A 16,001-nucleotide genomic window follows, 5' to 3' on the forward strand; every position below is an offset into this window, starting at 1 on the left:
TTGTTGAAGAGACTTTCTTTTCCCCATTGTATGTTCTTGGCTCCTTTGTCAAAGATTAGCTGTCCATAGATGTGTGGGTTTATTTCTGGGCTTTCGATTCTATTCCATTGATCTGTGTGTCTGTTTTTGTGCCAGTACCATGCTGTTTTGGTTACTATAGCTTTGTAGTATATTTTGAAATCAGGGAGTGTGATAGCTCCAGCTTTGTTCTTTTTTCTCAGGATTCCTTTAGCTATTCGGGGTCTTTTGTTGTTACATATAAATTTTAGGATTCTTTGTTCTATTTCTGTGAAAAATGTTGTTGGAACTTTGATAGGGATTGCATTGAATCTATAGATGGCTTTAGGAAGTATGGACATCTTAACTATGTTAATTCTTCCAATCCAAGAGCACGGAATATCTTTCCATTTCTTTGTGTCTTCTTCAATTTCTTTCAGAAATGTTTTATAGTTTTCAGTGTACAGATCTTTCACCTCTTTGGTTAAGTTTATTCCTAGGTATTTTATTCTTTTTGTTGCAATTGTAAATGGGATTGTATTCTTAATTTCTCTTTCTGCTACTTCGTTGTTAGTGTACAGAAATGCAACTGATTTTTGTATGTTGCTTTTGTATCCTGCAACTTTACCATATTCGTTTATTACTTCTAAAAGTTTTCTGGTGGATTCTTTAGGGTTTTCTATATATAAAATCATGTCATCTGCAAATAGTGACAGTTTCACTTCTTCCTTTCTGATTTGAATCCCTTTTATTTCTTTCTCTTGCCTGATTGCTCTGGCTAGGACTTCCAGTACTATGTTAAATAGGAGTGGTGACAGTGGGCATCCTTTTCTGGTTCCTGTTCTTAGAGGGATAGCTTTCAGTTTTTCACCATTGAGGATGATATTAGCTGTGGGTTTGTCATATATGGTCTTTATTATGTTGAGGTACTTTCCTTCTATACCCATTTTATTCAGAGTTTTTATCATAAATGGATGCTGTATCTTGTCAAATGCTTTCTCTGCATCTATTGAGATGATCATGTGATTTTTATTCTTCATTTTATTAATGTGGTGTATTACGTTGATTGATTTGCGAATGTTAAACCATCCCTGCATACCTGGAATAAATCCCACTTGATCATGGTGTATAATCTTTTTAACGTATTGTTGTATGCGATTTGCTAGTATTTTGTTGAGGATTTTTGCATCGATGTTCATCAGTGATATTGGCCTGTAATTTTCTTTTTTTTGTGTTGTCCTTGTCTGGTTTTGGTATCAGGGTAATGTCAGCTTCATAGAATGAGTTAGGGAGCTTCCCCCCCGCCCTCAATTTTTTGGAAGAGTTTGAGAAGGATAGGTATTAAGTCTTCTTTGAATGTTTGGTAGAATTCACCAGGGAAGCCATCTGGTCCTGGACTTTTATTTTTGGGGAGGTTTGTGATTACTGTTTCGATCTCCTTACTGGTGATTGATCTATTCAAATTCTCTACTTCTTCTTGATCCAGTTTTGGAAGGTTGTATGATTCTAAGAATTTATCCATTTCTTCCAGATTGTCGAATTGGTTGGCATATAGCTTTTCATAGTATTCTCTTATAACCTTTTGTATTTCTGAGGTGTCTGTTGTAACCTCTCCTCTTTCATTTCTGATTTTACTTATTTGTGCCTTCTCTCTTTTTTTCTTGGTGAGTCTAGCTAAAGGTTTGTCAATTTTGTTGATCTTTTCAAAGAACCTGCTCTTGGTTTTATTAATTTTTTCTATTGTTTTTTGGTCTCTATTTCATTTATTTCTGCTCTGATTTTTATTATTTCCCTTTTTCTACTGATTTTGGGCTTTGTTTGTTCTTCTTTTTCCAGTTCCTTTAGGGGCATTGTTAGATTGTTTATTTGAGATTTTTCTTGTTTGTTGAGATAGCCCTGTATTGCTATAAACTTCCCTCTTAGAACCACTTTTGCTGTATCCCATAAGTTCTGGCATGTCGTAATTTCATTTTCATTTGTCTCCAGGTATTTTTTGGTTTCTTCTTTGATTTCTTCGTTAACCCAGTCGTTGTTCAGTAGCATTTTGTTTAATCTCCACGTATTTGTGGCTTTTCTGATTTTCTTCCTGTAGTTGATGTCTAGTTTCATACCATTGTGGTCAGAAAAGATGCTTGGTATTATTTCAGTCTTCTTAAATTTATGGAGACTTGTTTTGTGGCCTAATATGTGATCAATCCTGGAGAATGTTCCATGTGCATTTGAAAAGAACGTGTATTCTTCAGTTTTTGGATGGAATGCTCTGTATATATCTACTAGGTCCATCTGTTCTAGTGTGTCGTTTAAGGCCAATGTTTCCTTATTGATCTTCTGTTTGGATGATCTATCTGTTGGTGTAAGAGGAGTGTTAAAGTCCCCTACTATTATTGTGTTACTGTCTATTTCTGTTTTTATGTCTGTTAATAATTGCTTTATATATTTAGGTGCACCTACATTGGGTGCGTAGATATTTACAAGCGTTATATCCTCTTGTTGGATTGTTCCCTTGATCATTATGTAGTGCCCTTCTTTGTCTCTTTTTACAGTTTTTGTTTTAAAGTCCATTTTGTCTGATGTGAGTACTGCTACCCCAGCTTTCTTTTCGTTGCCATTTGCGTGGAGTATCTTTTTCCATCCCTTCACTTTCAGTTTGTGAGTGTCTTTAGGTCTGAAGTGTGTCTCTTGTATGCAGCATATATATGGGTCTTGGTGTTTTATCCAATCAGCCACCCTATGCCTTTTAATTGGAGCATTTAGTCCATTGACATTTAAAGTAGCTATTGATAAGTATGTACTTACTGCCATTTTTTAACTTTTTTTTTTTTTCTCAGTGTTTTAGTAGTCCTTCTCTGTTCCTTTCTTCTTCTCTACAGAATTGATGGTCACTTTAGTTTGACCTCTGTCTGAAAGCTGTACTCTTTAACTCCCCTCTTCCCTCATGTTTTTGATATCATATCTAACCTCTTTTTTGTGCATTTGTATCCATTACGTTCTTATCATGGAAGTAGATAATTTTTCCTATTTGTGGTCTTCTCTTTTCCCCTTAAATCAGTCCCTTTAACATTTCTTGTAGCACTGGTTTCTTGGTGACAAACTCCTTTAATTTTTGCTTGTCTGGGAAATTTTTGATCTCTCCTTCCATTTTGAATGATAACCTTGCTGGGTAGAGTATTCTTGGCTGTAAGTTTTTTCCTTTTAGCACTTTTAAATATATCGTGCCATTCTCTTCTAGCCTGTAAGGTTTCTGCTGAGAAGTCAGCTGATAGCCTTATGGGGTTTCCTTTGTATGTAACTTGACATTCTCTTGCAGCTTGTAGGATTCTCTCTTTATCTTTAATTCTGGACATTTTGATTATGATGTGTCTTGGTGTGGGCCTCTTTGGGTTTATCTTGTTTGGGGCTCTCTGTGCTTCCTGTACCTGGATGTCTGTTTCCTTCCCTAGGTTAGGGAAGTTTTCATCTATTATTTCTTGAAATAGATTCTCTGCCCCCTTGTCTAGCTCTACTCCTTCCGGGACACCTATAACACTGATATTAGTGTGCTTGATGTTGTCCCAGAGGTCCCTTAGACTGTCCTCACTCTTTTTAATTCTTTTCTCTTTTACCTGTTCACCTTGGGTAATTTCTTCTAGTCTTTCGTCCAGCTCACAGATCCGTTCCTCTGTATCCTCTACTCTGCTTTTGAGTCCCTCTAATGAATTTTTCATTTCCAGTATTGTATTCTTCATTTCTGATTGGTTCTTTTTTATATCTTCCATTTCTTTGTTGACATTCTCACTGAGTTCATCTATTCTTCTCCTCACGTCAGTGAGCATCCTTAACACTCTTAGTTTGAACTCTCTGTCAGGTAGGTTGCTCATTTCTGTTTCACTTAGTTCCTTTTCTGGGGTTTTGTCCTGTTCCCTTACTTGGAATGTATTCTTTTGCCTCCTCATTTTGCCTCTTTCCCTGTGCTTGTGTCTACGTATTAGGTAGGTCAGCTATGTCTCCTGCTCTTGGATAGGTGACCTTATGTAAGTGATGCCTTAGGAGGCTTCCAGTGTGCTTCCCTCAGTTCTCAGTGTTCCAGGGGTGACCCCTATGTGGGCTACGTGTGTCCTTCTGTTGTAGCCTGTTTGCTGTCCCTGTAGGTGCCCAGGGAGGCCGAGTTATGCTCCTGGCCAGCTGTTGTAATGCTCAGCTGCTTGTAGTTGTTGTGGGCCCTTCAGTCTCTTTATCAGGTGTGGGGAGCCCCAGCACAGTTGGCTGCAAGTTCTAATACCACATTTGTGTTGCAGTATTTCTTTTAAGTGAGTAGGCCCCCAGTGTGGCAGGTTGTTAGGCTCAGGGCCTTACAATTGCTGTAAGCCTCTAGCCCATTAGGTCTCTTGTCAGCTCTCTGAGGATTGCAGCTGGGTGGGGCTGGCCTGAGGCACAGGAGCACCCAATTGTTTCAGGCTTTGGAAGGTGGGGCAAACCCCCTATGTGGGTCTTTGAGAAACAAGTCTTCTGCAGTTGACAAGTCCTGCCGCCCGCAGGTACACACACACAGTCAACACAGTCCTGCCCCGTATGAGCGCCCCGACCTCCCCAAGCAGACCCAGTCTCTCCACGGCGGGAGCCACACACACTCCGCCACTGCCCCACACTCTCCACCCACTCCTTGTGCACACCCTGTCCCGCTAAAGTCGGCTCAGTTGCCAGGCTGCAGAGAATCCAGTCACCAATCTATGCAGGCCCACAAAGTTGCCTGAGGGCTTGTTGTTGGGTAGGGCCAGTCTCTAGGGTGGGCTGCCTGCCCTGGCTGAGCTGGATTAAATTGGTGCTCTAGCGGGTGGGGCAGACCCTGGGCTAGCAGGCCCCAGGGAGAACTCCAACAGCGTCTGTGTCAGCACGCCCACACCAGGCCACAACAATGGCCGCCGCCAATGTCCCAGTCCCTGGAGAGGTCTCACCTCTCACCGAGGTGCACTCAGGGCCTATTAGGTGAGTCTCTTTTCACCACAGCACTGTGCACCTTTCTTTCTGGTGATTTTAGGTTGCTTTCTGAAACGGGTGAGTTTGCATGTGGGCCCTTTAAGAGCCGGTTTTCGTTTCTTTGTGAACCAGCTTTTCTCGGGGTACTCCCCAATGTTTTAGTAGCAGGCAAAGTCAGATATGCTGCTGGTCTCGATTGTGCTGGGTCCACAAAATGCCCACAGCGGGGGCGCTCCCCGGCTCCGGGCCCTTCGCCTCCAAGGAGGGCTGCGGACCTGTGTGTTGCTCCAGGGCGGCCGTGAGGCACTGCCGCTTGTGAAGGCGGCGTTTTTTTCTCTCCAGAAGGGAGTCTCTGCCTCTTCCACCTCAATTAGGATTGTCCGTTGTTGCAGGAGTTCCTCTTATCCAGTTTTCAGTTCTGTCTCAGGGGTAATTTTTCCACAAGTAGTTGTAAATTGGCTGTGTCCACGGGAGGAGGTGAGTTCCGAGTCTGCTTACGCCACCATCTTGAGTTCGCCCCCTAGCCTAAACTCTGAAGAATACCTCTTAAAACATGTTTTTTACAAGACACATTGAAACAGAAAGTCTGTAACTTTTAGCATGCAACCTGCATGGATTCTTATTGGGGGAGATTTTTGGCTAGAAACATTGGAATATCTTTGGTAGCCATGGAAACTAACTCTTCAAAGAGAGCGCAACTCTTCTGTCCTCAGACAAGGAGATGTGGTGAAGGAAGTGTATTTCGTTCTAAGATGCCTGACATACTTCATTTCCATGGGTGACTTTTTTAGACCTGTACAAGACTCTAGCTGTCTTCATTTTTATTTTTTAATGATAATGGGTACAATTTTAGGTGATAGAAAGTTACATGGGTGTTTGTGATCAGTTACATCCTAAGCAGAGCCCACAATCTGTGTCCTTGACATGATCGTCATTAATGTAAACCCTGAGCCTGTAAAGGTATTTATTAAATTTACTTAGCCTATTTTTATCGAGTAACTAGTAAGGCCAGGGTTTGTGATAGGGAACTGACAGACAAAGATAAGACAGACACTGCCCCTCTTTCATAGATCTTACAGTGTAGTGTGTAAAAGAGAATATTAAATAACAATTGCATGGCTGTGAAGTAAATTCTACACAAGTGAGACTCTTATCCCAGAGACTCTGAGGACACCAGGAAAGTGTTCTTCTAGGCTGACCTAGCCAAGTGGGATGGTATCTGGAAAAGCAGTTGAGGCTTAGGGATCAGCATATACAGTTGCCTGGAGCTGAAGGAGATCTCTGTGCCCTGGAGAAATGAGTGAACTTTAGGATGGCTGGAGCACAGAATTCAAGGAAGAAGTGGTCAGAAAGGACCAGGAGACATAAAGAAGACCAGACAGATCGCGCATTTGCTCCCCCATCCCGATCCCCGTTGCTCTTGTGCAGGGTAAGTGCCACACGTACCCATTCCCTGAGGTTTGGTGTGTACGGGCTGCTCAGCGGCCGTTCACCGCAGATCACTCAACCTAGTCATTAAAAGCTAGGAATCACCTACTTTGAAATTGGTTCATCTTCCCTAAAGATGGAAACTGTTTTCTATTTAAAGCATCTTCACAGATTTTCATGTCAATAAAAAGCAGTCAAGGACATGAAAAGGGGAGGATTGCTTTGAGAAAATCCTTTAATACACCCAAACTTTCGCGAACAGAAAAATTAGGCACGGAATCCTTTACAAAAGGATTCACCACGGGGTTTATTTCAGTAATGAGTTGCTTAAGAGTAGTCGTAATGTGGTGTGATGATTAGAAATGTGATTGTTAAACATTTTCGTCAACATATTTACCGTGTAAACAAGGGTCCTCCATTTTCTCTTGTCCCTTTTGCCAGCCAGTGGTTCCCCTCCTCTTCTTGGTGGCCAGTGCCTAACTTGCCCTTGAAGGACACTCTCACAGGTTAGCTTTCTCTCCTCGCTGGATGTTATCTGCAAAGGAGCGGATCTTATTGATGGGGTGCTGCAGTCCCCATGCTTTGGCTATTCGTGGCTTTTTGTGGGAAAACTGGAACAAAGCTAATGATTTTGATGAACTTTGAACTGAACCAGTGCCAACAATTAAAAAATTTTTTTATGAAACATCACACAGTAGTGTTGATTTTTTTCAAAACACTTAGTTTCCTTGAGCAGAAACTGAACTTATGTGCTTTCCAAAAAATTATATTTAAACGTAATTCTTTTTTAACCAAACTACTTTTTCATTCTGTTTCATTTCCTTTATGTCTGTGAGGGGGAAGTAATTTAGGTCTAAGGAAGACTGGCCTCTACTGATAAAAATCAGCGGGTTACTTCTTCAACTTCCCCTTACTCTTTGCCTTTTTATAAATGCTGCTTTGTTTTTGGTGAATTTCTAAGTCCTCTGCTCTACTAGAAATCTGAGTCCTCGTGATTCTGTTGGCCTTGCTCATTGGAGGTTTTTTTGCTAGTTTGTGTTTGTTTTCTGTGTATGTTTGTGTGTGTGTGCGTGCATGCATGTGTGTAAATTTCAAAGCATTGACTTTGTCTAAATTTAATTTGCATGGGTCTGGTTAAAACAAATAGCATTACAACCCCAGAAAAAGCCTATCTCTAAATCAACATGATTTCCAGTGGCCCATTTATTTTTTGGGGCATTTGAGAAATAACAAATTCCAGAGCAAACTGTGTGTAGTCCTTCTGCATTTCTGGCGGTCACATCTGACCTGTGCTGCCATTTGAATGCCTTTGCTTGCTTCAGGCTAAGTGCGCTCTCTGTGGTGTTGGCTGAGCCAGGGCTCCCAGACTGCAGGATGTCAGGGCCTGTAAACCTGGGCCGTGTTAGGGTTTGGGGAGCTCTCTGCAGAGTGTGGGGCATGTGCCCAGCCCCTGGGGCTTTGTAGGGGGTCCTGAGAGGGAGGCTGGCTGGTTTCAGACAGAATCTCCCTGGAGCAGTGCTTCCTGGGGAGTGAGGGATGGCATGTGGGGAGAGGAGCAGAGAGGGTGCTATCATTTTTCTCTGAGCCCGAGTCAAGGTTCTGGAAAAAAAATCAAAATATGGGGGTGAGCAGTGCATTCTGTCCTGCCCCTCCCTTCCTAGTCCTGACCAATAAGTGTCCAGCCTACGCATCTCCTGAGCCACGATGCAGAGGGAATGGGGCATCCTATGGAAAGAGCACTTGGTTTGGAGCCTGGTTGTCTTGTTTACAGGGCGTATGGCATGGCCAGTACATCACCTTGTTGACCTCAATTTTGGCCTTTGTGAGATGGGAGTGAAAATCCTCATCCTGCCTGTCCCACACTGAGGTAGTGACGGGCCTGTGGGACAGTGAATGTAAAGACGCTTGGAGGACTCCAAATAAAAATCCAAATACCTAAAAGGTTTGTTTCTGTTATTGCTAGAGAGAGGGCCCGTGGCCTAGATGGGCTCTCCTGCAGGAAACCAAATCAGCTCCCCTGTGCAGGCTCAGACCTGCTGGAGCTGCTGTTGGTTGCTGGGTGGCACCAGGGCCGGGCAGTCACAGGTGAAGGCTGCTTAAGGTGGCCATGGCTCAGACTGTACCTGTCTCAGAGCCTTCCACCTGTTCTCTCTGTTTCTCTCTCCCATCTGAACGTCTCTGCTGGGGCCTGTGTGAGGGTCAGGGGGCGTATGGTTGCACATGGCTCTACACGAAGAACCCTTCCCAGCCGTTTCTTCTAAACTCTCTGAGCCCTTCTGCTTCTTGGCATTGGTGCTGCCAGACTTGGCTGCTAGGTCTAAGAGAGGGCGCCAGACTGCTGCCCAACAACAGGAGCAGAAAGTGAGGAAGGGACCGTCCGCAGCCGTGAGGGGTCCTGCTTTCCCTTTGACCTGTAGAGGAGGCCAGGGACACTCGAGTTACAGGAACAGCTGAACACAACACAGGCCGGTGTGTCGCCAGGTACTGGCCTGAGTGCGATGGGGGATGTGGTTTGTGGTGTGGACCTGGCCAAGGTGTTAGTCCTTCTCTACTGAAGGTCCCTGTCTGCACCCCTCCGGGGAAGTTGCTGCTTCCCAAGGTCACCCATTGCATCTTTGGTGGACTTGGACTATTGGAAATTTTTTCCTTGTATTGTGCTGAAAGCAATGCTCTTAAACTTCTACGCACTCCCCGGGGCACACAGCGAGTTTGCTTCTTCTTTTCCGTGGTGGCCTTCCCAAGATTGAGGACCAGCCACGTGGCTCTTCTGTGGCATCTCTTCTCCATCTAATCTCCTGTTTGTCCTTCCTCTGTCCCCGCCCATCCTGCGTTTCCTCCTGAACGGGTAGACAGGGAATGTTTTTGTGGCAGGTGGGGCATCATCTGACCCTGAAGGAAGGTCTGTATTATCTGAGAAGATGACACTGGGTGTGCCAGACCTGGGTCCAGTGTGAAAGGATAGAGGTGAAAGTGACCATCGAGTGGGGATGGCTGGGGGTCAGCAATGACAGGCCTCATAGGTGCTTTTCCCAACAGTAGTGTAAGAAAGTTGGGAATTTGATTAGAACAATATTATTTTTGACTTGCATTTTTATTGATGTTAAATCTAGCCCATCACCCAAGTGTTTATGGAATGCCTTCTGGCCTCCTCACCATCATTTCCTCCTTATTTTGATCTCATCTTCACACATCACTCTTATAAAACAAAGCTTATGGGTGACTCTCCCCTATCAAACTTCTGCTGGTTCCTCACTGCCTACAGGGAAACAATCCAGATCCCTTAGCTTGGGATTTAAGGCCCTTCCTGGACTGGCTATAAGCTGTTTTTTGATCCTCATCCCTCCATATGTCTACTGTCTTCTTCCTCTGCCTCCTCTGTGCCCATGTTGAGGTGCTTAGGAGGGTGGATTCAGGAGCTAGATGGGCTCGTGTGACCAACCTCCCTGAGCCTTCGTTTTTGCATAACGAGGGTAATAACAGTCCCTCCCTCACAGTCGACACTCTCCAGTGGGGATGGCGGTCAGGCGTTGTGCTGGGCTCTGTGAGGGGTACCACCTTGAGGAGGCTGGCTGGGATAGGGCACACACATATCCATGCCTTAGTGTTCAACCATTAGAGAGCTCTGGTGATTCAAAGGAGGACAGAACCCTTGGGATGGAGTAGCCAGGGAAAGCTAGGTCTTGAAAGGTGAGCTGGAATTCAAAGGTGAACGAAGGCTGTTAAGGTAGATTGAGTTCTGTAGACAAAGGCTCAGAAGGTTGAGGAATTGAGAAGAGTGTAAGCAAAGGACAAGGTGTACATTCATAAGAAGGGGAAATAAACGGGAATGGCAGGTGGGAGAAGCCTGGAAGGCCCTCAGCGCTGGGCTCCAGGATTTGACCTTGATTCCCAAGGGCAGCAGTGAGGAGCTCTGAGACATTCTGAGCAGGACAGCACTCGGATGGAGTCCAGGTCTACCGTAACTTGAAGCTGAGAGGAAGGCAAACCCTGAGGAGAGGTGCTCTGGCTACAGCTCCTTCACCTACCTCGGTGGGCGAGGTGTGTGCAGACTGGCCAGCGTAAGATGCTTGGTAGTTGTCATGTCTGGCTGGCAGAGATTCCTCACTGTGAAATTGCTCCTTACAAAGGAGATAGACCTAGAGGGGAGACTTGCTAACAGCCTAGAGACAGAAAATCCACCCCACAAGGCCTGTAAGTGATAAGGGAAGGTGGCAGGCTGGTGGTGGGGGCTGCTTCAGACAGCATGCCTGGACTCAGACACCCCTGTTTCATGCTTCTGGGTGATCTCAGGAACCACGGGCTTTCTGTCCTGATGCGTTCTGGCCTCTTAAGGAGTAGGGCTCATGTTGTATGCATTTTTTGTGCCTAGACTTCTTGCATGCCTGCTTGAAGGGGGGCTTTATGGGGGAGACAGAGATGTGGAAAGAAAAACATAAGAAATGGACGACATTGTCCATTCCCACAAGGAGCCTACAATCTAGCTCGTAAGCTGAAATGAATATATAACAACATAAATTTGCATTTGATTAATACAATTACATTTTCCAAACGCTTTCAAAAATTTTCTATTGAAAGTAATTTCAAACATACAGAAAAGTTTTAAGAATAAGAATAGCAGAGTGAATAGTCCATGTATCCTTTACTCCAATTCATTCATTATTAACATTGTATTAAAATTTTATCTCTCTTGCTTTTTCATTTGTTATCTATCTATAATGGGGTGTGGACTGATTTTTTAAAATATTTAAAAATTCATTACCATCCTTATTTTGGGGCTCAAAATATCCCAGATTTGGCTAGTGGGAGGTCCTTCTCTGCCTCCTATGTCTTTATGGCGTGCCCACATCATGTTTGTTTTTGTTTTGTTTCTTTTGGAATACTTATTTACTTTCTTAGTCTTGTACCTACCCTGCCCCAGCCCTGGAATCAGCCATTTCTCCAACGACTCCTGGTCCTTTTAATGGGGAATGGTATTAGAGACAAAGATCTGGGTGCCAGGTGTGCTCGTAACTACTGGAGTGCCTTCGTTTCTAGATCTTTTCCCAACAGACAGAGCTAGGAAATACATGCATTTACATACACATACACATACATGTACTTACGTTGCTACATATAGTCACACACATACATTTTTTAGAGGTCATCAATACCTCCAATTCCAGTCCATCCCCAGAGGGTTCTTTCTAGTCTTCCTCCTTTCCATATCTCTATATCCCTCCTTCCACAGTGAGAACCCTGGCTCACAACAACGTTGACACATTTATTCATTTGTTAAATCCTGTAATACATCTAAAATAATTTCAGCACTGTTTCGTCCATGTCACTACAAAAAACAAACCTCCTACAAAGAGTTCAGCCTTTGTTTGTAGTCCTTCCTTCACTCAGTCCTGCCAGAGATGGAGGGTATGCAGTCAAATGTCCATGAGCTACTCAAATTAGTTTTGTCTTTCTCCTTCAGTGTGGTTGTGGTATCGTTGGAAGGACAATCATTCGTTTCAATTCACTTCCAGTTTAGGGGTATTTTTCCTCTGTCCCATCCTTGTTGATTTAATTTTTAAAAATTTTAAGGTGTAGAACATTAATGTGATTCTAAAAGTCAAAACTATAGAAAAAGGTATACTTAGTACTGTCGTTCCATCATTTATCTCCCCGACTCCGTTGTCCCCATCCCTTATTTTCTGCTTTATCCTTCAGATACATCCTGCAGTAATATGTATGTTTTCCCATTTCTTCTTCTTTCGTACATAAACAGTAGCATACTACTATATGTACCTTTTTGTCCAAGCCTTGTTATATCTCTTTTCTTTTGGTGGAATGCACCATAAAGAAAATTCTGATCTGGAACAAGTAGGCTTCTATTACATGTGAGTTGTCGGGTTTCTAGTCACTTGCAAAAGTCTGATGGTTTCTATCAATAGCTTTGTTAGATCAACTTTTGTATAGTGACTATTATTTAATCCGGTAGTGATGGGCTTCTAGAATGATGAATTCTTACGCAAAATGGAAAACAGTTTTGTTTTGTTTTGTTTTGATCAGCCACTGAGGCTAATACAGATTCAGTGGACACAGGTGAGATGTTCTGGAATGGAAGGTTTGTTGTGATGGGAGTGAGTTATTTTCAACTGAGCAGATAGCGGTACTGGGTCAATAGGGCACTTGCTGGTCCATCAAGGTCACTCTGAGCCCTGGGATCCCACGTGTCCTTTTGTGCTTCCCTCAGTTCTGCTGGGGTCATGCAGCCTTGAGCCCATTCAGAGCTGTTGGCAATTTTTCTCCCTTGAGTATTTGAGAAACTTCTTCCAATTCTCTTTTTTTATGCCCAGATTCAACAACTAGATATTATACATTTGAACTTCACATTTGTATAGAGCTTTGTGATTTTCAGAGTATCTTATTGAATGTCTTACTTAATCCCTGTGAAACAGTAGAACAGGTATTATGTCTGTTTTGCAGGTGAGGAGACTGAAGCTCAGAAGAGAAATGTGGCAGAGCTGGGACCAGAATCCAGGTCTTCAGACTAGGAGGACCAGGGGGCAACTGGGTTTATTACAGAGATCCCACCTCCCTGCACCTTTTCCTCCACCCTGTCTCATGGCCGACAGGAAGAGATTTATGCCTGTGAATCTCAGTTCTGTCCCCATCAGTAAATGTTACTGCCTCTAAGTGTTAGTTCATTCAAAACTGTCTAAAATCAGGTCAGAGGGTTTATATTAACGGCTTTGTTATATCGTAATAGTGACTATTAATTTATAGATTAGATTATTATATTTTACATTATATTTATAGATATTTTATAGAATAGATTGTAATAGTGACTATTATTTTAAATAAATGGGTCATAAGTCAGGACTTGGCAGTGTTTTTTTATTCTCAGAAACTTTAGTCAAAGTAGAGTTTTACCTATGCATGCTTTACTGGGTCCCAGCAACCAAGAATGTGCAGGAGTGATGCAGCACATTAGAGAGGGACTTTTTGTATTTCTAATGTAGAAGAAACTTCGTAAAATATGATAATAAAGCAAAATCCCCTTTTATAAGGCCCTTAAGTTTCGCAGGGTAATTCTTTTACTATCTTTGTAGTTTTTTTCAAGAACTCAGATCAGCTATGAATCCAGAATAAGAATACCGTTTGTATATGATCATGTAAATTTAGTACTCCAAGTTCAGAATCAAAACAGGTACAAAGATTTGTAGTTGGATACTTTGGTAAACAATAGAATTGAAGGGCCACATACTTGTTCTTTACAATGTATTTAAGAAAACAAACTATATAGTGCATTCTCATGTTGACACATGACACTCCAGGGCCTCCACTTGTTCAGGGCTGTGATTCTGGATGGAGTGTGACTGTTTCAGAGTTCAGATGAATTTGGTGAACCTGCCCAGGACTGAGTTATGCATGCCCCCTATCTCAGGAAGCCTGGAAGGTCTAGAAGCCCCAGGTCATTCTCAGGCTGTGGTTTGTGTGAGCAGCAAGACACGGCCTGTGAAGGCCCTTCTTTTTTGAGACAGGAAGGTATTCTCCCCAGGAGGAAAGGTCCCTGGGCTGGGAGTGCAGCAGTTGTGTCTGGGTCTTGGTCAACTTGAGCTCATCCTGTAAACCCCCTGGAGTCAGCTCCTCTGTGAGCTGGACCCAGGATGCCCCACAGCCTTGCACCCTCCTCACTTCCCAGAGGGTGAAGTTGGGGACAGACCAGCCCTAACAGAGCCAAGGACAGCTTCCAGGGCATCCGAAAAGTGGGTGATTTAGGAGCAATGTGTGGCATCCTTTCTAACTGTGGGCAGGGTATGGCACCTTGGCAAGCATTCCAATTTCTTATTGGAAGTGTCAGTGTCCCTGGATGTTCCCGTATCTGTTCCGCACTCTGACAGCCTAGAGTTGAGGGAGGGGAGGGAGGGGTGAGAATGGGGGTTGGCTTTATGTAGGCAGGTCATTTTCCCCTTGGGTTGGGTCAGCGAAGTCCCTGAGAGGGAGATGTGCCGGCTTTGGATTGGAGGGAAGACAGATGTACCTCTGTCAGAATCCAGGGGTCTCTGTGTAATCTCATCTGCCTTCTTAGCAGCTTTTGAATTGTACTTACTAAATCCATAACTTGCATAACTTGGCTCCCATAACAATTCACGGTTGGAAATGCAGATGGTTCCTTGTATATGAAAATGGGATAATCATCCACCTGACTCTCAAACTTGCCTGAGCAAAAGTGGGATTCTGTATACATGCATAGTTAAAGGATTGCAGACATGAACGGTAGAGTGAACAACGAACAGTTGGGAACATTTACGTGTCTGCCAAAGCCTTTCCAGGCAGGTGTTCCCATAAATGGGCAACAAATCGTACTGCCTCTTTGCCTCCTGCAGGGAGGACTTTTGGGGGAAAGATCATGGCAAGAAGTGAGAGTTAAGACAAACAGCAGTGCTTCCCCAGTGCTCCATTTCCTGTCTGGGAAGGGGGAACGGGGCTGTGAGGTCGGTCCGCCCTGACCCTGTCCAGTGCTCTGGCCAGAACCTGCAGATGGTGGGGAGGGGAGCATGGTGTGGGCCCTGGGCAGGAGCCCCTGAGGGCTCTTGGTTGGGACACAGGGGTCAGCACACAATACAGATGCTAAGTTTTGTCTGAATGTATTGCAGGAGCCCTAAACTTGGTGCTCTCTTTGGCCAAGCTTGGCCCTCCTGGCTCCTCTCTCTTTGACGTGTAATGCCAGCTCTCTGAGGGGGGTCTGGGGGAGGTGGGACATCTCTGAGTTCAGGCCCCCAGCGGGGGGTGTCAAGAGGCCTGCCATGGCAACACGTGGTGTTTTGGTCTAGGCTCCTTGGGACTGCCGAAATCCTGAGGGAGTTCCTTTTCTAAGAGACAGTGCATGTGTGTTGGTGTGGTCTCTGCAACTCTGACACCCACAGTCTTGCTTGGGAAGACACTGTGCTATGTCCTGTCCACGTGTGTGGCCCCTGTTGCTGTGCTCGTGTGGCTGTACTCAGTGCTCTGTGTCCTGCCACAAGACTGTTGTGCAGCGGGGCAGATGGCTTATGGTGCGGGTCCCCGAGGATGTCCTGATGTGTGCTTGTTCTCTTTACCTATCCCTCAGAGAGTTCTCAAAGGAAAGAGAGAAGGCTAAAGCGCGGGGAGATTTCCAGAAGCTCCGGGAGAAGCAGCAGCTAGAAGAGGATCTGAAGGGCTACTTGGATTGGATCACTCAAGCAGAAGATATTGATCCTGAGAACGAGGATGAAGGCGGAGAGGAGAGCAAACGCAATAGTACGTAGCGCTTGCTGCTCCTGACCAGACAGAGCTTGTGTGCGACTCAGGCACCCGGCAGCAGGCAGTCCTCACCTCTGACCCTGCCTATGAGACTGATGGGCTCCTCTCAGCCATCTGTTCCTTCTGCCTGCACATCAGAGAGAATAAGTGCATTTACACCCACTCTGAATTTCTGCCTGAGGTATGGGTGTTAGATTTTTAGGTGGTCTCGTGGCTCTGTGGTTGCAGAAGGTCAGCCAACTCACTGATGGCCCCAGGAGTTCCGTCAGCTCCTTCTCTGTGGGCACAGGGCTTAGGAAGACACACATTCGCCTTGCACCACGGGAGACGAAGTTGTGGTTCCTTCACCTCAGAGTCAGCAGTGTTGT

General features: G+C 44.4%; 1 protein-coding gene across 6 annotated transcripts in view; it reads left to right on the plus strand.

Annotated features, from left to right (window-relative positions):
- The window catches only part of CACNA1D (calcium voltage-gated channel subunit alpha1 D), a 310,124-nt gene that overhangs the window by 187,921 nt on the left and 106,202 nt on the right, over positions 1-16,001 (plus strand). For 5 of the 6 annotated variants that reach the window (XM_058561224.1, XM_058561213.1, XM_058561234.1 and 2 more), the window contains one exon: positions 15,461-15,630. In XM_058561224.1, coding sequence (XP_058417207.1) covers positions 15,461-15,630 — 170 coding nt within the window. Of the gene's footprint in view, positions 1-4,757; positions 4,960-15,460; positions 15,631-16,001 lie in introns of those variants that run through there. The other variant, XM_058561261.1, reaches the window with a different exon arrangement.

The sequence above is a fragment of the Diceros bicornis genome, chromosome 2 (assembly GCF_020826845.1).
Source record: "Diceros bicornis minor isolate mBicDic1 chromosome 2, mDicBic1.mat.cur, whole genome shotgun sequence".
Lineage (NCBI taxonomy): Eukaryota > Metazoa > Chordata > Mammalia > Perissodactyla > Rhinocerotidae > Diceros > Diceros bicornis.